This window comes from Ursus americanus, chromosome 6 (genome assembly GCF_024610735.1).
Source record: "Ursus americanus isolate L20-20 chromosome 6, mUrsAme1.1.p, whole genome shotgun sequence".
NCBI classification, from domain to species: domain Eukaryota; kingdom Metazoa; phylum Chordata; class Mammalia; order Carnivora; family Ursidae; genus Ursus; species Ursus americanus.
The window spans coordinates 43,427,463-43,450,479 of record NC_142132.1 but is presented as its reverse complement, the minus strand read 5'-3'; the positions used below and the strand labels follow the sequence as shown (position 1 = coordinate 43,450,479).

Below are 23,017 nucleotides of genomic sequence, written 5' to 3'. Positions count from 1 at the left end.
TGCGGTGAGCGACGCTCTCCGCCCGCGGAGACATGAGGCGCGGCCCCGCGGCCGCCCTGGCCCTGGGGCTGCTGCACCTCTGCCTGGGTGAGTGGCCGCGGGCCCCCGAGGGCGGGGTCGGGACGGGGCGCGGGAGCCGGCACTGCCCGGGTGGGCGCCCAGGGAGAGCTCTGGGCAGTTCGCTTCCACGGTGGGCCTCGGGCGGGGGGACGGCACGGGGAGGGGTGGGGCGATCCTTCCACCTACCGGGTTCGGCAGTTACCCTGGAGACCCCGGATTTGGGGCCAGGACCCCCGCTGCCCTCAGCTTCTTCAGAAGCGGGGTGGGAGCGTTGGCGGCTGCCCTGAAGGCTGCTGTGGCAGGGGAGGGTGTCCCAGGTCCCTGTGTGACCTTGGCCAGGGCACTGCCACGCTCTGGGCGCGGGGTTCCCAGTCTGTCCATTGGTGGGTTGAGATTGGCCGCTGCCTGGATTCTAAGTGCCCCAGATGGTGCTTGCCCCTGACAAGCCCGAGCCAAGCCTGAGCCTGCGGGAGGTGGTGGTGGAGAGACCCTCTCCGCAGCTCCCAGCCCAGTCTGTCGGTGTGCTGGGGTTGGGGAGGGGACTGCCAGCCTGGGCAGACTGGGCAGACGTGTGACCACGCTGGTGTGAAGCTGTCCTTCCCTGTGTCTGTTCTCCTGCCTGTTCTCTTCCTAGCCCAGGCCAATTTCGCCCCGCACTTCTTTGACAATGGGGTGGGCAGCACCAACGGAAACATGGCCCTGTTCAGCCTCCCGGAGGACACCCCTGTAGGTGAGTAGCCCAGGCACCGGCCCCCTGTTGGTTTCCCAGAGGGTGGCCCACGTTCCCCTGGACACAAGGACTGAACCCGTGACTCTTCTGAGCCTATGGAGACACCCAGTGCCAGGCTGTGGGCCCTCCTGGGGCGCCCTGTTTGCTCTCTGAATTCCCCAGGGCAGTTGCAGGAAAGGAGGTCACGGCTGTCGTGGAGACCTAAGCCAGGCCAGTCCTGGAGATCCGGCTCCGGGCCCAGAGACAGGACCACCCCAGACAGCAGGCAGCACTTGGCAGCATGATGATAACCCCTAGGCTTGGCCACAGCACTGGCCCTTACTCACTGTTGTGACCTTGAGCGAATATACTTACCTCCTGGAGCTTTGGATCTTTAGGCTTTAAACAGGCCTAAGAACATCCAACTTGCTGGGATATGCATGAGCAAGGGGGAAAGGTGGAAAGAGGAGATTCTCCCTTCTTCCCTCTCTCTCTGTCTGGGCTGGGAACCCTGAGCAGAAGGATAGCTGTGTAGAAATGCACCAATCAGGAACCCCTTAGGACTAATCCAGACATGGGGGCACAATGCTGCACCATGGGTCACTTCGCCTGCCTTAATGGCTCCTCCCTTTTCTCCCATCCCCCACACCCAGGGAACCCCAGTCTTGGCTCCTGGGACTTGAAGAGGCCCTGGAGTTAGGCACAGCAGACCTGAAGCTCTACTGTTATCTGTATTATGAATTACAATCCATGCAGAGACTGATACTAACATCTCACTGACAGTTAGGAAGAATGATGAGAAGGGGTGGGAAGCAGCCCACAGGGATGAGGCCTGCAGCCAATGCTCATCTCAGGGCGGGACCTTCAGCGATGGATTGAATACCCACCTTATAAACAGCCGAATCCCTGGTCCTGAACAGATGCCACTTTTAGGAAAATTTGGGTCCCAGATTCCAGTCTCCCCTTTTGTGTCTCCTTCCAGGTTCTCATGTATATACTCTAAATGGGACAGACCCTGAGGGAGACCCTGTCTCCTACCACATCAGCTTTGACCCCAGCGCTAGAAGTGTCTTTTCTGTGGACCCCAATTTCGGAAACATCACCTTGGTTGAAGAGCTGGACAGAGAGGTATGGAGAGGTGTGAGAAGTGCTGTCTCCCAGGTGTGCAGACAAACCTCTGTGGGCTGGAAGTTTCCCTAGAGGTCATCCCTGGAGAGGTCTTGTAAACCACAGAAAACTGACAGCAGATCAGGGCTGGAAAGAGTCTTTTTTTTTTTTTTTTTTAATGTAAGTTCTATGCCAGTACGGGGCTCGAACTCTTGACCTCAGGATCAAGAGTCACATGTTCTACTGACTAAGCCAGCCTGGGAAAGAGTGGTTTAGAGAGTAGGTCTGAGTCTGGTAAAACTCCACCCCTCCACCCCTCTGCACCTTTCTGAACCTATGGGTGCCAGGGCCTGAGCTGCATTTCTCTTTTGAGACCCCACACCAGGCTGGTGGGCCTTGTTGACCACAGAACTGAACCTCCACCATGAGCCTATGGCCAACTCTGGTCCCACAGCAGACTCCACCTACTGCAGGCCAGGGTAGAGAAAGGAAAGGTTGGTCTCAGAGGCTGCTGCAGGGACCCCGAGGTGGAAGTGTCACTGCGCACCCCTCCCTGGCCTCGTGGGGGCCTGCTGACCTCAATACCGTTCCTCACTGAGGTCCCACCACAGGCTAGGGAGTGCTTGAGATACTGCAGACCTGGACTGTGGAATACAGTGAGGTGTGGGAGAGATGAGGGGAAGGAAGATAAAAGGGAAACCCCAGCTCCTTGGGACCTCCAGCACACTAGGTCAGCATCTGTCTTTATTCTAGCAGGAGAGCATTCTCTCTCCGTGCCTGAATACCACTTGAGTTTATGAGAACCCCTGATGTACTGAGACCCAAAACAAGGTCTCAAACATGGCCAGAGGCAGCTTTGGTCACCCTGCCTTGCACCATAGCTCCCTTGCAATGCCCAGGTCTGCTCTGGTGGGCTCAGTGGGGCAGGGAGAGCTTCCCCCCACCTCAGGGTCCCCAGGTACAACAGACTCCCAGACACTCACTCAATCCCTATGCTTTACAGAGGGACGATGAGATCGAGGCCATCATCAGCATTTCCGATGGCGTGAATCTGGTAAGTGTGCCCCTGAGCCAGCCGCCTGGCAGCACTAGCTCCCTGGGCTTGCCCACAGTTCCTCCTGCCTCCTAGGGGCTCTCTGGCAAATCCAAGCCAAGGCGCAGCGAGAGCTGCTCCAACATATGCACAGGACAGGGCTGCACTCCCAGACCTAGCTGCTCCTTCACCTCCTGGCATACCCTTCCACTTCCTCCCCTCTCTCCTGACAGCCTGCTGCAGAGCTTAAATCTCACTCCTCTGCGAAGCCTCCCTGCCGTCCCCACCACTGGCTGGGCTAGATGCCGCTTCTCGGGGCCTCTGGAGACAGCTTCCTAGACCGTGCACCCACAAACCCAATGGGTGCATTTACTTAGGCCATGGTGCTCCCCGAGTCGTATAGCACAGGGGCCCTACCCACAGTGCCTGGCATGCCGCTGTTATCACCGTGCTTGAGGTCACCACCTTTCTTTACATGTGGATTTGCCTGCCATCCCATTCTGCAAAACACGCACCATCAGACTGTGTCTTCTGTCTCTGGGATGGAACACAGTGCTTGGTACCAAGTGGTTGCTTCATAGTAATTGTTGCATGAATGAGTAAAAGAAGGAAAGAAGGAGGGAAGAAAAAAGGCGAGGAAGGGAGAGAGGGAGGGAGGGCATGAAGAAGGAGAGATGTCGGGCAGAGACATACGCCTGGGGTATTAGAGGCCACTGTCCCTTTGTTGCCCAGAAAGTCTCACTGCCCCAACTCCTGTCCCCTTTGCCCCTTCTCAGGTGGCAGAAGAAGTCACGATCCTGGTGACCGATGCCAATGACGAGGCCCCCAGTTTCGTCCAGGAGCCCTACACTGTCCAGGTCCCTGAGGTGAGCAAGAGGCCCCACGGTAGAACCGATGCGCTCCCACCCTGACGCCCTCCCTCCCTCTGGGCTGCCCTGTGACCTGTCCCAAGGGACCCGCCCCAGAGTGAAGAGCACCTCCTCCTCGCTCACTGCGCTCTGGAGAGCCCTTCCCTTCCTGCCCTTCCCCCACCTCCGTTGCCAACCCCTCACACATTCATTGTTATCCACAGGAATGTCCATTTACCATTTTCCGTTATAATTGTAATGTATGTTTATTGTAGAAATGTGAAATATATAGAAGAGTAGAAAAAATGAATTTCAAAAATCACCCTCAATCCCTCCAGCTTGAGACAACATTGTCAAATCTGGGTGTAGTTCTTCCCTGTCATTTTGGAATCCCACAATGGATTTATTTTGTTTGCTTATTTGCATAGCCATGACAATACTAAACATACGCTTTCTGTATACTATTTTTCACTTAATTTACAACATAAGCATTTCCTCAGTAATTGTAAAGTTTAGGTAACTGTCGTTTTAATAGCTTCCTCTTAGTGCATATTCCATCATTGACTGAACTAGTCCTTTACGTTTGGATATTTAAGATGTTTTAAATTTTTGCTGTCATAAGAAACGTCAAATTCTGAACATAAGTATAAAACTTCCATGTAGCTAATTCGAATGATTTCCTTAAGATATAGTCCAAGACGTGAAATGATGAGGTTGAAAGCATGAGTTGCCAGGCTGGCACTGGCTTGCTCTCTCCCCAAGGATGTGGGAGGGACTTTGTCTCCCCATCCCTCACCCACATTGGGGATTCTTGAATTTTTTAATGTTTGCTAATTCAGTAGAAGGAAGATACTTCATTTTGGCTCTAAATTGTGTGTACTTGATCGCTGGTAATGCGGGATATGTCTATTAACCATTTCCCCATTTTGTATTTAAACCCTTTGTCTATTTGGATTCTTAGTTTTGGAGGATGTCTGTTTGCTCCTTTCTTTCTCCTTCCTTCTTCCATGCACCTACTCACCCACTCTGCCTGTAGCATGTCTCCTCCTCGGCTGCCTCTCCCCCAGTGGGGTCTCCCTGGTTAATCCTCACCATTTCACCTCTATTTAGCCCTTCACTCCCTGACTGCACCTCTCTATGGCTCCCTTCCCCCCTGTCCCCTGAGCATTCTGTCACTGCCCCGGGACTGACCCCCCTCATGGCTGTGACCCCTCAGGACATACCTACTGGGAGCAGCATCATTACGGTGCATGCTGTGGACAAGGATACAGGCTCTGGAGGGAGTGTCACCTACTTCTTGCAGGTAAGGTCATTACCAGAGGCCTGGGCTCGAGGGGACACCTGGATGGTGGCCACCACCTCCGTCACCAAAGCCCTGAGTCAGCACCTCCACTATTCCCGAAGAGTGTCAGCGATGTCACTTCACAAGGATGGGCTGGGCTGGTGGGGACAGGAGAGGAGTGGGGGTGGAAGCCGTCTTCCCCTGACTGGCCCATCCTGGCTCCCTCTCAGTTCCCTGCCACCCTCTCTACCCCCAACCCCTTCCCCGGGAGAGGGCTGGGCGCACTGCACCCACACAGGGTGCAAAAAACCTGCCTGGGCCTAGGCTTATGGAGAGGAAAAAAGGCAGAGCAAGATCTGTCAGGAGGAACAGAGCAGTCACACCACCGCCCCACCCGTAGCCCTCCCCCCAAGCCCATCAAAGACAGAGACCCCCTTCCTGCACCTCCTCCTCCCGGGGCTCCCCCAGGAACCAGCCTCGCTTCCCACAGCGGCTCCTCTTGTGGCTACTCCTCTGTTCCCCGCGGTCAGTCCCTGGCTCTCACAACTGTCACGGCAGTACAGCCGGTGGCTGACAACAGGGGTTCTGGAGAAATCCCCTGGGCTCCACCTGTCCTAGAAAAATCCCACCACCTCCTGGTGGGGCCTTCAAACCCCTCATCTAGCTCTCCCAGCTCTCCTTCCTCACGTGCAGAGTGGGAAAGGCACAAGCCCATCCTCACGGGTTCCTGTGGGGATTAAATATACGTAAAGCTCCAGTAACAGCTCATGACACACAGTAACCCTTTACCGGCTTGAGAATCATCTCCTGTCCCCGCCCACCCTCCACCACCCCCCAAGCTGCCTGCGACTGGCCCACAGCCGCTTACTTGTTGGGGTTGGAAGATCCTGAAGGCTGTCTCCACCACTGTGGCTTCCAAGCCCCACTCCCTCTAGGTTAGAGCACTCTGCGGGCGTGTCTACCTGCTGGGAGGTCCAGGCCAGAGCGGAGCTGGAGGCTGGGCAGCAAGAAGGCTAGGGCCCTGCCGGGAGCACGTGGAGGGATGGGAGGGGGACCCTAGGGGCCAGCAAGGCCAGAGTTCCTGTGACAAAGGACGGCGAAGACCCCAAAGCGGCCATTCCTGGGCCGGCCTGGGTCCCCCTCTGAGGCCCAGCCTGCCCCTCACTCTTACAGAATACGCACGCCACCGAATTCGCCCTGGACCGCCACAGCGGTGTGCTGCGCCTCCGGCCTGGGGCCACACTGGACTACGAGAAGGCCCGGGCCCATTTTGTCACCGTGGTTGCCAAGGTAACAGAGAGGGAGGAATGGGGAGCATCTGGTCTTTCTTCAGCCTTCCTCAAGGGAAGCTGCCCTGGGATTGGAAGAGAGTTAGGGTCTATAAGGGAGTGGGGGTGCTCTGGAAGGCTGAAGGTCTGTTGGGGATGGGGGTGGGGGTGCGACTGCTGAGAACTTCCGTTGATGTGGACCCTGCCCGGACGTGGACCTAGTCTTCAGGGAGGCTGGAGTGTGTGGGCTGGAGAGGGGATATTCCCTCCTGGAAGAGGGTATATGCCCCATCAGGACTGACAGGCCTGGCTCCCCTCCGGAGGACCAGGTGGCCATGGCCTGGAGACCATGCTCCCTCACAATCCCCACAACCCGGCCTCCAGGCACCTCCTTCTCTCTGCCTGGGCTTGCTCACCTCACCTGTTCCTCTCTGTGTGATCAGTCACCCTCTCTGAGCCTCGGTTTCCTTATCTGCCCACCTGTGAGGCTTCGCTGAGTTCCTCCCATTTCTAAAGGGCAGGGTGTGGGACCCTGCAAGTCAGCAGGGGCTCAGCCAAGGTGGCCGCTCTGTCCCTTGAGGGCGGGAAACCCCAGCTGTCCCTCTGGGCCCAACGTTTTCTTTTCCAGGACAAGAAAGGCCCTTGCTGGTCACATGCTGGCCACAGGCCATCCCACTGCGGCCCGTACCACCTGCCCGATACTCCGTGAGGGCTAGGCTCGCTGGGCACACACCTGCAGGCTCAGGCCTGGGCACAAGTCCTGCTCTTAGTAGGTCTTCAGGAGGTGTTTGAGGCTTGGCTCCTGGTAGGAGGCAGAATTTGGCTCTGACCCCTCCTCTTCTGCCATGGTTTCCCTGGAGAGAGAACTCACTCTTTTTTTCCAAAGGAACACTTTTGAGTGCCTAGCACGTACCAGGCCCTGACTAAAGACCTCCATGCATCATCCCATTTAAATAACCCCTATGAGGCAGAAATGATCTCCAGGTGAAACAGGAGCTAACAGAAATCAGGGCAGCTGGTCTCGAGGCCAGGAAGTGGCAGAAGCCGGATTCCACCGGGGGCCATCCAGAGGCCAAGCTCTCTTCATTCTGATTCTTCCCCAGGATGGCGGAGGGAGGCTGCGAGGAGCTGATGTGGTGTTCTCAGCCACCACCACGGTCACAGTCAATGTGGACGATGTGCAGGACATGGCCCCTGTCTTCGTGGGCACACCCTACTACGGCTATGTGTATGAGGACACCCTTCCGGTGGGTGGCTGGCCCCTCAGCCCAGTGTTTCCTCCAGACGCCACTGCCCCGGGATCCCCTGTGGCTTGGCCCTGGGTCACCCTCCTCAAGTGGCTGGCTCTGGACTGCCTCAGGCTCGGCCCATGAGCATGTCCTTTTGCCAGTGAAAGTGTAAGGGCGAAGAACAGGTGCTGGTGTGTGGAGCACCTGTTGGGGGCCAAGACTGTGACAGGCATTTCTTCACTCATTCAGACGTACTCTAACCCAGCTGCCAATGTTCAGCCCCTCAGAAGGGCTGAGAAGAGAGGCTGGCAGGTGGCCCATTGCCTTGGTTTGGGTGGGGCCTTTTCTACCCCTTGTGTGGGTGAGGGGGGTGAGATTCCTTTGTGCCTCCCCAGCTCCAAGCCTGTCGCCTGGGGTCGCTCAGACCAGTAGTTCTCCCATGGTTTGCTTCTGAACTACCACAGCCCTTGTCAGACGTCATCCACAGGCCTGGCTTGTCCTGCGGGCCCAGCTCCAAGGCCGGCCTCCGTTTCCTCCCCTCAATGCAGTCTTTGCCCCTGGTGTTTTGGTGACTATGCTTGTCTTTGGGCCTCTCAGGGAAGGTCCTGCCCCCAGGCCTGGCATCTAAGGCCCGACCTCCCCTCCACCCCTGAGCCCTCACCAGCCTCTAAGCACCCAGCCCATCTCCCCTGCTGTGTCCTTAGCCTCTGCCTGAGACCTGCCCATGGGCCTGACGCTCCTTGTCCTTCTCAGGTCAGCCCAGGCGTTGTTTTCCTTGCCATCTTTGGTTGAGATGGGAGCTCCTCTTCTCTGCTCCCATGCTATGCACACCCCTTCCTGGGGTACACCCATGTATGTACATGTCCCCCTACCTCAGGCAGACCGTGAGCGCTCCTAGAGCCAGAGGCCAGGCGGGAACCAGACTTCACACAGCGGCCGCTCAAGGACTCTGTGGAACTGAATGGCATTCTCCATTTTCTTTTCCCCGGGCCTGGTTCTTCTAGACCTGATGAGATAATGAAAACACTTAACTGAGGACAGCTTACATGCTGGGCCCAAGCTAAGATACCACTTCTGCGTATCTTCTGGCAGCTGAGTGGTAGAGACGAGCACGGAGTGAGGGAGAAATGGCGGCTCCTCTGGTGGGGCCCACAGGCAGGGCCGGGGGAGGCCAGCTGTCCTGCCAGGAGCTAAGGGTGGAAAGTGTTGCTGAGGGAGAGCAGGCAGCACTTGGACGGTCAGGAAGCAGCCACGAGGGTGGATAGGCTGAGGAGAAGGGCCTGAGCAGGGGGCTTAGAAGGGGGCGGCAGGCGGAGGCCGAGCAGGCTTGTTGGTTGTGCCGTCCCTGCCCAAACCCTTCGAACAGCACCCCAGCCGGGACCCCAGGAAAACATCCTAGTTCCTGGACTTAGCCTGAGACCCCTCTGTGCCCAGCCCCTGTCACCTGTCTCTGACTCGCCCTCCCTGTACCTCTGAAGGCAAAATGTGGATGAGGCAGCAAGGATGAGGCTTGAGGGAGGGACTGTGGAGGCCAGAGCTGACTGTGGTGCGTGGGAAAGGAGGGGTGTGAGGAGGAGGCCTGCTTGGGGGGCCTGAGTGTCCCTGGGTGGCCACGTGCTAACCTATGTGGTGGGGAGAAGCAGGCTCAGGCTGTCCCTCCGGCCCTGGGAGCAGTGGGTGCTCCAGTCTCCCTGTAGAGCAGGTGTGGGGCACACAGAGGCCTGGCCCTTTTCTTGGGTGGCAGTGGCACCTCCCCTCTGATGGGGGTGAGTATCTGGGGAGGGGAGAGCCCCAGCATCACCATTGGCCTCAGGCAGCTGCTTCCTTTCCCCCCAGGGCTCGGAGGTACTGATGGTGGTTGCCATGGACGGAGACCGAGGCAAACCCAACCAAATTCTCTACAGCCTCTTGAATGGTGAGTCTGGGGCAACTTTGGGGACAGGCCTATTGCTGGGCTGCAGCTCCTACTTCCTGGGTGACCAGAGTGATCTGTCCAGACCTCTCTGGGTCCCAGTTTCCTCATTTGTAAAGCCAGAAGTGCGAGATGTACTGGGGGGGCATGGGGGGCACTGAGTCCCTCCAGGAGGTGACAAGCCTTGGGCTTGTGCTCCAGCTCCTGCTTGTCACTATGTCCAGCAACAGGGAGAGAAGCATGGGGGGACACCAAGAGCAACGTGGGTGGCACCAACTCATGTCCCTTCACCCTGGGCACACGCTGATTAACAAGAGGGGGTGGCAACGTGTCTTACACTTTTTAAAGTTACTGCTTTTTTCCCTCATTCTTTTTGGGGGAGGAGGGGCAAAGGGAGAGGGAGAGAGAGAATCCTAAGCAGGCTCCACGCCCAGCACAGAGCCCGACATAGGGCTCAAACCCATGACCCTGAGATCATGACCTGAGCTGAAACCAAGAGTCGGACACTTAACTGACTGAACCATCTAGGCACCCCTCTCATTCTTTTACATTTCTGGCCTAGAGCATATAGTTGAATTAAAAAAATTAAATGCAATGATGATAATGACATTTCCTACTATTAGCCCTATATATGGACAAGGAAACTGAGGCTCAGAGAAGCTAAAGGGTCTTCCCACATTCCCATTGGATTTGAACCTAAGTCTTCTGGCTCCAAGACTGTGTTCTTAGCACAACTGAGCAGCAACTGAGCAGGTCACGATGGCCCCGGGTGTGTTCTGTGGCCCCCAGTAGCCGGTCCCCATGGGGCCAGGCCCATCGGTAGGATCATCACTCCAGGTGCCTGATGGCAGACGTGCATGTGTCTCTGTGCTCTCACTCAGACCCCATTGCCTCCCCGACCCTATCCCTAGGATATGTGTGGTGCACACTCTCCCTCCAGCAGTGCACACATGCATCAGCGCACCACCATCACATGCAGGCTCCTTTCCCCAGGTACACAGACCGCCTTGACTGCTCCCCATCCCCACTCCTCCACCTCTGCAGCCTTCCCATAATTACCCAGCACCTACCATCCCTACCTCTTCTCTCTTCTCCCTCCTCTGCTCCTCCTCCTGCAGCCTCTGGCCTCTTTCTTCCCTCTTTCCCTTTCTCTCCTCTTTCTCCCCCTCCGTATCTCCCTACCTGTGTGTCTGTTTCTCCCTTTCTCTTGCCATCACACACACACACACACACACACACACACACACACACACACACGTGTGCACACACACACACACACACACACGGCACATAAGAGAAGCAAAGTTCCATCAAACCTGAAAGGCAGATTCAGAAGTGAGTTTAAGTCCCAGCTCTACATGCACTGTGTAATCTTAGACAAATTACTTAGCCCCTCTGAAACTCAGTTTCCTCATTGGCAAGATCCAGATGATAGAATTACATTCTATAGAGACTTCAATGGGGGAGTGCCTGGGAACACAGGGCAGTCGGCCTGGCATGGCTCCCCTGCGCCTCCCATGGCCATGTGTGGAACTGCAGGGCACATCTTTTCCGCCTTGACAGAGAGTGATGGAGCCTTCGAAATTAATGAGACATCTGGAGTCATCTCCGTCATGCAGAGCCCTGCCCAGCTCAGGAGAGAGGTGTATGAGCTGCACGTACAGGTACGCTCCCTCTAGCTTGGTCTTTCCTCCTACTCTCTGGCCCTGGGAGATTCCAAAGGCGATGAGACCCAGCCCCCCTCCCCACCACTGCACCTTCCACCCAGGGAGGAGCTGAATGTTGCTCCAAAGAGCACCTACACCACATAGCCTGTGTGAATGCAGCATACACACAGCCCCTGGCAAGGGGAGACGTGAATTCACAAGGAGGTAGGACTGAAGCAGCAATGTCTTGAACATGGGTAGGACCCAGCAGGTGGAGATCAGTGAAGGGCATCACTGGTGGGGGTGAGCGTGGACTGGAGGCACCATGGGCTAGGAAAGCCCCATGAGCCAAGGCTGGAGGTGGTCACAGGATGTAATAGGGAAGCAGCAAGGAGTCAGGGGCTAGAGCAAAGAGTCCATAGGCAGCATGTAGACAGAGACATGGTTGGATCCAGGCTGGGGCCAGAGGAGTGAAGGCCCTGAATACGAGATACAGTTTTTTTCCCGGAACAGGGCCAGTTTTGTGGACATGTGGTCTATGTAATTACACAGCATTCACCATTAGAAGGGCCCCATGCTGGGCATAATGCTCTGCTCTTGCTGTCTTGGAATTCTTAATAATTTTTTAACAAGATTTTTAAACAATTTTTTAACAAAAATTTTCATTAAAAAATATTTTCATTTTTCAGTGGGTCTGCAAATTATGTAGCTGGTCCTGCCCAAGAGCAGTAAAGAGCCACTGAAGGGTTTTGAGCATGATTAGAGTCTTGTTAAAGAGCTCATTCTGCGTGCGTTAGACCAGGGGCGTTCTCAGATTTAGAGTTTGGCAAACAAAGATGTCCAGGACCCAGTTCTGGCAGTAGGAAGTTAGTTTGTCTGGGAGAAACCTAGGACTCTGTGTGCTCTGAGCTCCCAAGTGATTCTGGCACCAGTCCCAGCCTAAGGTTTGAGAACACTGGTCCCAACTTGAGTTTGGAGGGAACCGGATGAGAGGCAGGGAGGCAGAGACATTAGTCAAGGTGAAAAATGAAGGCCCTTAGGGAAGAGGGGAGGTGGAATAGCAGAAATACACAAATTGCAAAATATGAAGGAGGCAGACTCCACAGAATGTGGCTGTGACGGGTGAGGGAAAGGACAGGGATGGGGCTTCTGGGGTGATACCATGACATCAGGAGCACAGGAGAGGAAGCAAGTTAGGTAGGACAAGCATGGAGAGTTTCCCAGTCTCAGGAACATTCAGGTTGAAACACACAAATTGGGTATAGAGGTTTGGAACCTGGGGAGACAGTGTCAGCATACAGGTAGCTGTGGAAGGATGGGCTTGGGGAATGGGGTCACCCAGAGGATGGCTGTGGGGACAGAGGAGCACTGGCTGAGAACACAGTTGTGGGAACATTGGAGGCTGAGTGAAGTGGGGGGGTGGGAGCAGGTGAAGGAAATGCAGGAGAGATCAGAGAGGTGGAGAGGAGCCTGCAGAGAGCAGGCACGTTAGCAGAGGACACAGAACCCTCAGGAAGGCAAAGGAGGTGACAGTGCTGCATGCAGTGTGGAAATCAGTGTGAACTATCTCAGTTGGGGATGGGCTGAGAACTGAGTAGGAATTAGGAATGGAGGTGTAGGCTTCTGAGAAGGGATTCGGGAGAGCAGCTAGGGTGTGATGGAGTAGTGTCCAGGGGGCAGAATTTTAGGATAGGTAAGGCCAGAGCATGCTTATAGAACAAGGAGAGGGAGGTCCTTGATATTATCTGTGACAGGAAGTGGTTCACACGGAGCCTGTGGATTCTCGGCCCCAGCTTTGCAGCCCGTGTTAGTTATCTGTTGCTGCATCTCCACACCTCCCCTCCCTCTCACCTTCCTCATGACCAAATGGGCACTGGACAGAATGTGGCAGAACTGTGACTTGAACCCATATCTGTCTGACTGTGAAGAGGGGCCAGTGTGGGGAGGGGCCAGTGTGGGGAGATGGAGAGAGCACTGATTGAGGAATCAGACACACCTGTGTTCTTCCTGTTCTAGCTCTGCCACTCACTAGCTGTGTGACCCCAGGGGACTACTTTACCCCTCTGTGCCTCATCTGTGAAATAAGATCGGTACTAGCACTGTATTGTTGCCTATGGCTGTTGTAACATTCCCACAAACTTAGTGCCTTAAAACACCACACATTTATATCTCACAGTTGCTGTGGGCCAGGATTCCAGGTTCAGCTTAGCTGGGTCGACTCAAGGTCTCTCATGTAGCTGCCATCAAATTGTCGGCCAGGACTGGGTTCTCATCTGAAGGCTCAGCTGGGGAAGAATCAGCTTCCGGGCTCATATGACTATGGGCAGGATTTAGTTCCTAGTGTGCTGTTGGCTAGAGGTCACCAGTAGCTCCTTGAAACATGAACCCTTCCAACAGAGCTTCATCAGAGTCTGATCAGAGACTCTCTATCAGCCTCCATCAGAGTCTCATCAGAGCCAGCAAGGGGGAGAGTCTGCTAGAAAATAGAAGTTACAGTCTTTGTGGTCTAATCACTAAGTATATCTCATCACCTTTGCCATGTGCTATCAGAAGTAAGTTGCTAGAGCAGGCCACACCTAAAGAGAGGGAATTATACAAGAGGATGAATCCATGGAGGCGGGGATCCATGGGGCCATCTTGGAGTTTCCTGACACACAGCAATAGCCGCCTGTCCCCACCCAGGTGACTGAGGTCAGCTCTGCAGGGATCCCAGCTGCCCAGGCCATGGTCCCAGTCACCGTCAGGATCGTGGACCTCAACAATCATCCACCTACATTCTATGGAGAGAGTGGACCCCAGAACAGATTTGAGCTGTCCATGTATGAGCACCCACCTCAAGGAGAGATCCTGAGGGGCCTTAAGATCACCGTCAATGACTCAGACCAGGTGTGTGGTCCTGTCCTCTACCCCGTCTTCCAAGGGGCCTGAGTTGAGAGCTCAGCAGCTTTCATTGCTTATGTGCCAGGGGCCTGGGCGGTCACAAAATGAATGAAAAAAGAAGGTGTAACCAAGGGAGAGATGGGGGAGAGAAGCTAACCAAAAACTCTCTGCTTAGCCTAAGGACACTCACAATTAAAAAGTAAAGTAAGGCCAGCCTTTAATTAAAAAGTCAAGCCAGCCAAACCAAACCTCCCTGTATTTGATCCTCCGGAGTGGTATTTGTGACCACATCCCATTACCTCCTCTGCCCAGTGGAAGGCTAGGCTGTAAGTGTTTGTTACCTGGCTTAGTCTCCATGGCCTGCTAAATCTTTCTGATCCTCGATGGCCTGGCCGACAGAAAGAAATAATAATACTCACCTCCAGGGTTAAGGGCATATGAAGGCTCCTCGTTTAGTATGACTATCTAATGAGTTTCTGTTCTCATTCATCTTCCCCGTTGCCTCCCTCCAAACTCTGTCACCCAGGGAGCCAATGCCAAATTCAACCTGCGGCTGGTGGGACCTGGGGGCATCTTCCGAGTGGTCCCAATGACAGTCCTGAATGAAGCCCAAGTCACCATCATTGTGGAGAACTCAGCTGCCATTGACTTTGAAAAGTTCAAAGTGCTAACCTTTAAGGTAGGTGATGGTTTGCACCGCCCTGAATGGGGGGGGATCCTGCTCATAGCAGCTCCTGGATTCATTCCTGAGAGGTCCCTGTCACCTCCTGCCCCTCCTGGCCCTCTTTTTTTCCTCTCAGTTCCTCTGTCCCTCCTGCTGAGTGGGGGAGCCTGAGTGGAGGAGGGATGAAGGGGAGGATACAAGAGCCTGCTCCCGCTGCTCACACGGCCTCACTTAGCTCCTGGTCCTAAATTATGACTGTCCCAGGAAAGCAAAGGCATTCAAGGTGCCATGTTAATAGATTGAGACAGAAAAACTATTTGATTATCAAGATAATCGTATTTCTCATATGCATTTGACATCTGTCATCAATTCTGATAAAAACTTTAGCAGAAGAGGAAAAAAATACTCCTTTGTATCCGTGGTTACTTGAAATTATGAACATGTCAATAATGAATATTGTATATAAAATAAATACTATATATTAATAAAAAGGAAAAACATACTTTGTTGATATTATTTAAACTGTTATAATTATTTATAATTTACATACATACCACTACAGCAAGCATCATGTTTAAAAGTAAAATTGTAAAAGCTTCCTATGAAGTCAGGAACAAATTGTGGATGCCTGCTATCACCCCTATTATTTAGCACTATTCCTAGAATAACATTATTCCTGGATAAAGAAAGAAAATAAGAAATATGAACATTAGAAAGGAAGAGACAACATTATCATTATTTGTAGGTGGTGCTATTGTTTGCTTAGACAAATCTAAGAAATGTTGGTAAAACAAACATGGCAAAGTTGCTAACATGACTGGTTACAAACTTAATACACAAAATTCGAGAGTGTTCCTACATGTGAAAAATAGCAAAGAGAATAATGAAATAAAAGATTCTCTTTTATAATAACAACTAAAAGATAAAATTCCTGGGAATTAGGGTAATAAGAAATAGGGAGTATCTAAATTAAAAAAACACACAAAAATTTAGCAGAGGGATATAAAGAAAGCAAGAAATATAAAGGCACACCTTGTTTAAAAAATGCAAATTCTCATCAAGTGAATAAAGAATCCAATATCATTTCAACTAAATCTTACCTGAAATTTTCTTTGGGGAGGTGAAGGGGGTTTGACGTAATTAGACTGGTTTTTATCTGGAGAGATAAACCTCTAAGAAGTGTCAGGAAAATAGAAAGAAAGAATATGAGGCAGGAACTTCCCTAACAAAAATTAAATTATATTATATAACAAAATAATTTTTGAAATTGAAATGAAAAAGAAATATGCAAATTAATGGGACAAAAGAAGTTGGCCCAAATACAACTATAAGAACTGCAAGGAAGCTGGCCTTTCAAGACAGTGGGCCTTAGAGGTGCCCCCTGCAGGTGGTGGTGGGCATCGCAGGCTGGCAGCTCAGAGTAAGGCAGGGCAAGGCGGGTGGGTGCTGGACCCTGCGGAGACCGGAAGTGGGAAGGCTTTCTGCCCAGTGACCACCGCCCAGACAAGCCCTTATTTTCTTTCCTTCCCCAGCTACTGGCCATTGAAGTGAACACTCCAGAGAAGTTCAGCTCCACAGCAGATGTGGTGATTCAGCTCCTGGACACCAACGACAATGTCCCCAAGTTTACCTCCCACTACTACATTGCCAGGATCCCTGAGAATGCGCCAGGGGGCTCCAACGTGGTGGCTGTCACAGTGGGTTGGGGACTAGCCCAGGGATTGGAGCTGGGGTTAGGAGCCTCACCTGAAGGGGGCCTGATGAAATCAGACAGACCTGGGTTCCAGTTTGAATCTCAAAGCCCAAACTCATTAACTGTGTCCTTGGACAAGCTACCTGACCTCTCTGAGGCTCAGTTTCCTCTTCTGTACAATAGGGATAACAATATCTCTCAGGATTCTAAGGAGGACATAGGCATAAACCCTGAAGTCAGGGCACAGGACCCATCTCCTTTTCCTTCCTCATTTACAAGAGGGATACATGCCTTCCAGATCTAAACCTTTTGGTTCTTCCAACAGTTGAGACCTTCTGGGTAGAAAACTAGGGCTCCAGAGCAGGCCTCCAGATCAGTTGGGTCAACCCCAAATCCCCTTGTGTTTCCATGGAAAGCAGCCCTCAGACACATGGGCTGCCAACATGTCCCGACAAAGGGCAGGGGCCTCTAGGAACTTTCTCTCTTCCAGGCTGTTGATCCAGACACAGGTCCGTGGGGCGAAGTCAAATACTCCATCTATGGATCCGGGGCAGACCCGTAAGTAGATCCAGAATCCTGGCAGTGTGTCGGGCAAGGGATTTGGGAGACAGGGAGCAGAGGGGATCTGTGCTGAAGGCAGGAGGAACCTGGAAAGGATTGGACTGGAGTGGAGAAATGAGCACGAGGGCAAGAGGGGAAAGGAAGCAGTAGGGAGCCTGAGGCAGGGGTTCTGGGATCTGAGAGAAGAGGGTCACTGTTATGGCCTCGAGCTAGGGAGGGGCAGGCCTTGGGTGGAGAGGGAAGGGCTGTGAGTCTGAGTCTGGTTAAGTGCAGGGTTTAGGTGGGTGATTAGATGGGTAGGCCTGCCTCCCTCAGTCAGACTGCAGGGTCGGGGAGAAGATCAGGTGGGCCACTTTGGAGAAGCTGCACAATGCACTGGAGGTAGGTCACCACTGCAGGTGTGTGTGTGTGTGTGTGCGCGCACACCCTCTCGTGCCTGTGTGCATGCTCCCGTGCCTGTGCACACCCGAGCCTGAGCTCCCTACGCCTGGCAGCTTCCTGATCCACCCGTCCACCGGGATCATCTACACCCAGCCCTGGGCCAGCCTGGACGCTGAGGCCACGGCCAGGTACAACTTCTACGTGAAGGCAGAGGACATGGAGGGCAAGTACAGCCTGGCCGAGGTGTTCGTCACTCTGCTGGATGTCAATGACCACTACCCTCAGTTTGGAAAGAGCTTCCAGGAGAAGACAATGGTGCTGGGGACCCCAGTGAAAATTGAGGTGAGCTTTGAAGGCTACTAAGCTTCCCTAAAAGCCTCGTTGTAGCTGCTGCAGGAGGCACCATGGCACAAGAATTTATTTTAAAATAAAATGTGTTGGCTTCCCCCAACGAGCAGGGGTTTTTAAGGTACGTTATATGGCCCTGTCCCCACCTCAACCCAGAGGTAACCTCTAGGAGAGAAGACACTATTGCCGCTTTACAAAAGAAACGATTGCGGCTCGGGTAGTTCACGTGTTTGGCTTGCCTTCATTCGCACGGCTGCTCTGCCTGCTTTCAAAGCAGCGCTAAGCCATCGTCTTCCCAACGTGGAGAAACGTGAACTCTGAGACCCAACAGACTTGACTTGGAAGCCCAGCTCCCTTCCTTCTCTGTATCCATCCTTAGACAACTCACTCATCATCCAAGCTTTTGTTTTTTTAGCAATACCTACTGCCCAGACTTGTTCTGAGGATGGAACGGTGTAACACACGCAGGGGGCCTGGCCCGACCCTGACTCATCCAATACTTCTCCCAACTCCCATCCACTCAAAATAGGGCCAGGACCATTTCCCATTAACCCAGCAAGGCACATATGACTTATTGGTTTAGCCAGGACACACAAGGGTCATCCTCGAAGCCCAGCTCTGTCTGACCCTCCCCACACACAGGCCACAGACCAGGATGCAGAGGAGCCCAACAACCTAGTGGACTACTCCATCACCCACGCAGAGCCAGCCAACGTGTTCGACATTGATGCACACACGGGGGAGATCCGGCTCAAGAACTCCATCCGCTCCCTCGATGCCCTGCACAACATTACGCCTGGCGGGGACTTCACATGGTCCCTAGAGGTGCAGGCCAAGGACCGAGGCTCCCCATCCTTCAGTACCACAGCCTTACTCAAGATTGACATCACAGACACTGAGGTGGGTACCAAGTCTGGGTTGGGAAGAGGGTCAGAGGGCCAGCTCAGGCCTTGCTGCTGTGTGATCAGAGGAAGACAGGCCATCTCCAGCCTTCCTCCAAAAGACACTCCAAGCTAGCAAAGGCTGCCTCTGCCATCAGACACATAGGCTTTGGAATCAAGTAGAAATCCTCAGTTCAACACCTTTTAATAGTGTGACTTGAGGCTTTGCCAAGCCTCCACTTCCTTTCCTGTAAACTGGGAATAGTGATGGCTCCTTCACATGGGTGTTAAAAGGCAGAAGTCAAATCATGATGTGTAGTTCTCAGCTCAGTATCTGGCAGAAAATCATGACTTAAGGGAGTTCCTGATACACTTGGGCAGACGAGGCCCCCCATCACCAAGAGTAAGCAACACTCTAATCTCCCGAGAAGAGAGTCCAGCTGATGCAGGAGTTCTTTATCTGAAAGAGGTTGTTTGCATTATGCTCTCTCCGTGTGCGATTTTCAGGAGAGCTGCATGCATCACGTTTTCTCTGTGTGCATTTTTTCTGAACGGAAGCCCACAGTACTCATCAGATTCTCCAAGGATGCCTGACCCCAGAAAGAGGGTTTTTAAACCGTCAGGCTTCAGGGAGCTCATGACCCCTGCTCTGCCCTCCAGGGACAGGCAGGAGCAGCAGAATGCAAGGGGGTGACTCTCTCTTCTAGATGCTGTCCCGAAGCCCCATGGCCGCCTTCCTGATGCAGACCAAAGACAACCCCATGAAGGCTGTGGGTGTCCTGGCTGGCATCATGGCCGTCATTGTGGCCATAACCGTCCTCATCTCCACCGCCACCTTCTGGCGCAATAAGAAGTCCAACAAGGTCCTGCCGGTGCGGCGCGTGCTCCGCAAGCGGCCCAGCCCTGCACCCCGTGCTGTCCGCATCGAATGGCTCAAGTTCAGGAGGACCAAGGCAGCCGCCAAGTTTGTGCTCAAAGAGGATCCTTCCAATGAGAACTGCAACAACAACAGCCTAGGCAGCGCACTGCCCCCCAAAGTCCCAGCTCCCCCTCCACCACCCACAGTGGCGCCCAAGATGGGCGCGGGCCCCTGGACTGTGCCTACGGTCTCTGGCTCACTCACCCCTCAGCAACCCCAGAGGTCACCGAAACCGAAGGTGGGAAGCCCCATCCAGTCAGCTCTGGTCTCCGAGCTCAGGCAAAAGTTTGAGAAGAAGAGTGAGGGTAACAAGGCTTACTTCTAGCATGTGTCCTGTGGACCCGCATTTCCCCAGCCCAACTGTCCTGCTACATGGACCATGCTCCCCACCATCTGCTCCTTAGGGTCACCTCTGTTTTGTACCATGATGTCAGCCCCATATCCATGGCTCTGGACGCGGCTTGGATGAGGGATTTCTCTGTTTATGGGATGCAACTGGCAAATACTTCCTCATGACCCCGATCGTTGGCACAGCTCTGATGCTGCCCCGTCCGCAGAGGCTGGGGATCAACAAAGAGCCACTCTGGGTGTCTTCTACTCACCAACCTCCAACCTCAGAGAGTCCCTCAGGCCCTCCTGGGACCTCAGCACCCTCAGTTGAGGATCAGGGTCCTGGCTACATGTGGCAAGGCCAACCAGAACCTGGATCCTGAAGCCTCCCGCTAAGAGCAGGAGCAGGAAAAGGAGGTTCAGCCCTGGCTAAGGCTGTGGTCAGTGACCCTTGCAGGCTGTAGGAGAGCAGATGTGTTAGGGCAGGACAGTGATGCTCTGAAAACTCACGCCGACTGTGGGGCTGTTCCTCAAAGCCATTGGAAAGATGGAGGATGGTGTCTGGGCAGAGATCGTGGGCCCCTGCTATACCGGAGCGGGACCAGGGGCACAGAGGTATGAGACGGCCCCAGCCAGGGCTGTCCCAGGCGGGCCCAGAAATGTCCAAGCTGGAGCCATGCAATAGTCCTAGAGACACCCAGAAGAGCCTCAGCCCCTCCTGAGGGTGCTGCCCCACCAGGAGTCCTCGAAGAGACAATGCAGGGCTGAATTTTGGAGAGATCTGTTTTTATCCTGCTCACACGGTATAACGTAGGGAAAGCCGTTTAAATTCCCTGATCACTCACTTCCTCATCTGTAAAATGAAGTCAGTCAGTCAGTCAGTCAGTCCTCACTGCCTCACTCTCAGGTCCAAGGTGAAGACTGAAATAAATATGTAGTAACAAGGGCTTTAGCCAAGTGCAAAACAGCACAAATGCAGAGTACTTTTCTGCAGGCCAATTCTCTGGGGTGCAACTCTTCCAGAAAGTATTAGGAGGCTTTCAAGCTATTCTGCCAAGCACCCCCAGGAGGGCCTGTGCTGGGTTTGAGTGCAGCGCCTGATCCATGGCATCCAGAGCTGGATGATGTCATTGCCCTTGACTGAGGCTCCCCCCATCCCGTTCTCCCCCACCACATCCCCCACACAGCCCTGGCCAGCCACCGTCAGAGAGGACCAAAGCCGGGCAGCACATCCAGCCCAAGCCTCCATTTTGCCAAGATGACACATGAGTTTCCAAGGGAGGAGTGATTGCTGGAGGCCACACAGCAGGTTGGTAGCAGAGACCTGGTCTGAGGACTCCTGGCTTCTCGATGTTTCCCCTGGCTGAGCACAGCTTGTCAGCTTGTGACAACCTGCCCCAGGAAAAAAGACACACAGGACTCTATGTTGAGTGCAAGGAAGTTCTGCCCAACTTTAAGGCAACCTGCTTTGCAAGGAATCTAGACGTGTGCAGGGAGAGGGTGTTTGCCTCTTGCTCCCGCACTAATGACCTCTCCAGAGTATCGTCAGTGATTTTATTTAAACCGATTATATGCACATGCGGTTTTTCTGATTTCTGAGTCTGTGTTTTGAGGTGTTACTCAGATACGCCAGTGTGTAAGCTCCTTGCTGGGGGTTCCTGTAATCCCCACCCCAGAGTGTATTAAGAGGTGAAATCCAAAAAGCTGGGAACCCAGACTGAACAAAGAGTTTGCAGCTTACATTTCAGGAGAGGACTGCACTGGACTACGTTTGCCCTGCACGGGGAATATGGCATCCTTCCAGTTTGCATGCGATCAACCTCTTTTGTAAATGGTCAATAAAATCTGTTAAGCAAGGGCCAAGCTGACCTCCCGCTCCTGCTTACACGTGCATTAGCTGACTCATAGGGACCAGTCTCCCTGACAGTTATGCTCAGCCTGCCTCCTGGCTCCTTCAGCGGGTAGATTCATCCTCCCAACCCCCAGATCTGACTCTGTGGGAGGCTGCAAAATTTTCTCCAAATGGCCACGCGTATACCTCTAATGGTAATATTTGCAGGGCTTGTCTATCCGATTGTGGCCCATCACGGACATGGACTGGGCTTTTCTCCTGAGCAGGACAAGCCCCAGCAGGGTTGCTTGGGAAGGAATGGACTCTGGAGCTAGAACTAATTACCCCTCAGCCCAGCCCGGTGAATGCAGGCATTGGGAGACCTGGCATGGACACGAAAGCCTGGGAAGCAGTGCAGTCTCTGGGACGGTGGTCATGAGAGCCTCTGGGCTAGAAGCTTGGGCAAGCATCCAGGCCCTGGGAGGGGCGTGGGCTCCAGGACAGATCCAGAACTTGAACTAAGGTAGAGGCCGTCTTGGAAACTGAGCCTCTGGGGCAGTTCCTGCTCTCAGAAGTGTGGGGAAAGTACCTAGTTGCTTGCAAGAGCCATACTGAGAAAGAACAGGAAGGTACAGCCAAACCTGAAGGTACTGGAAGTGACCCCCATCCAGTGGGAGTGAGGCTGGGCCAAGTTCTACTGCATTAGGGAATGGTGGGGGCCAAGGGGCTGCCTGCCCAGCTGGGACGGGCCTGACCTATAAGCTGGTACAATTTTAAGCCTCCAGCTGAAGAGCTGGGAGGCAGGGGTTTCAGCTTAGAGAGGCTTTCCCACTTCTGGGCCCCCCAAAATGGATGGATAATCAACAGATGTGTCTATAGATATGCCTCTGGGAAACCTGCGGGACAGTGTGTGTTTTTTCCTACAGTTGAGGTCAGACTTTCTAACTATATGAAATAACATGGTACTTTCCAGTCTGACAGCCTTGGGTCCGAATCCTGGTTCTGCCGCTTATGTGTGACTTTGGGCATAAAACTAAGCCTCCCTGGGCCTCACTTCCCACATCAATACATGGTGTAAAAAAAAAAAAAAATCATTGCTATGAAGATGACGAGAGCTAATCTGTGTAAAGCACTTAGCAGCAGCTTTGTATCTGCTGATAGAAGCCCAGGAGACAGCTGCTATTCTTAGATGTACGAGAAGATGTCTGAGGATGTCTGCAGGCTAGAGCACCATATCCTGGAGGAGAGGACTCCGGCTCGTGCCGACCTTCAGGATGTCTCCGCCCACCGATAGGCCCGGGAGCCTCCGGGAGCCTCTCCTCTTCATGAGAAGAGGTGAGGGGAGTGGACTGGGAGGGAGGGGGAGGAGGGCAGGGCCGACGCCCCAGCTCAGGACTGGAGCAGCCCTGGAGGCTGTGTTGGAAAATCTACACCC

General features: G+C 53.6%; 1 protein-coding gene across 1 annotated transcript; it reads left to right on the top strand.

Moving 5' to 3' along the window:
• Window positions 1-32: 32 nt before the first annotated feature.
• CDHR1 (cadherin related family member 1) lies at window positions 33-21,602 on the top strand. The gene is made up of 17 exons (XM_045783659.2): window positions 33-87; window positions 695-790; window positions 1,752-1,897; window positions 2,880-2,930; window positions 3,686-3,775; window positions 4,974-5,060; window positions 6,213-6,329; window positions 7,411-7,554; window positions 9,373-9,455; window positions 11,016-11,112; window positions 13,777-13,980; window positions 14,501-14,653; window positions 16,171-16,335; window positions 16,822-16,889; window positions 17,387-17,615; window positions 18,264-18,521; window positions 19,210-21,602. The coding sequence occupies exons 1-17, from the start codon at window positions 33-35 to the stop codon at window positions 19,744-19,746; spliced, it is 2,580 nt and encodes an 859-aa protein (XP_045639615.1). The 3' UTR covers window positions 19,747-21,602.
• The last annotated feature ends 1,415 nt before the right edge of the window (window positions 21,603-23,017 follow it).

Bases quoted from the DNA above. Each gene is read 5' to 3' on its own strand.
- CDHR1 (XM_045783659.2), top strand. From the start codon at position 33: ATGAGGCGCGGCCCCGCGGCCGCCCTGGCCCTGGGGCTGCTGCACCTC. The intron at 791-1,751 runs GTGAGTAGCCCA...GTCTCCTTCCAG, and splicing joins CCCGGAGGACACCCCTGTAG to GTTCTCATGTATATACTCTA. The intron at 6,330-7,410 runs GTAACAGAGAGG...ATTCTTCCCCAG, and splicing joins TTGTCACCGTGGTTGCCAAG to GATGGCGGAGGGAGGCTGCG.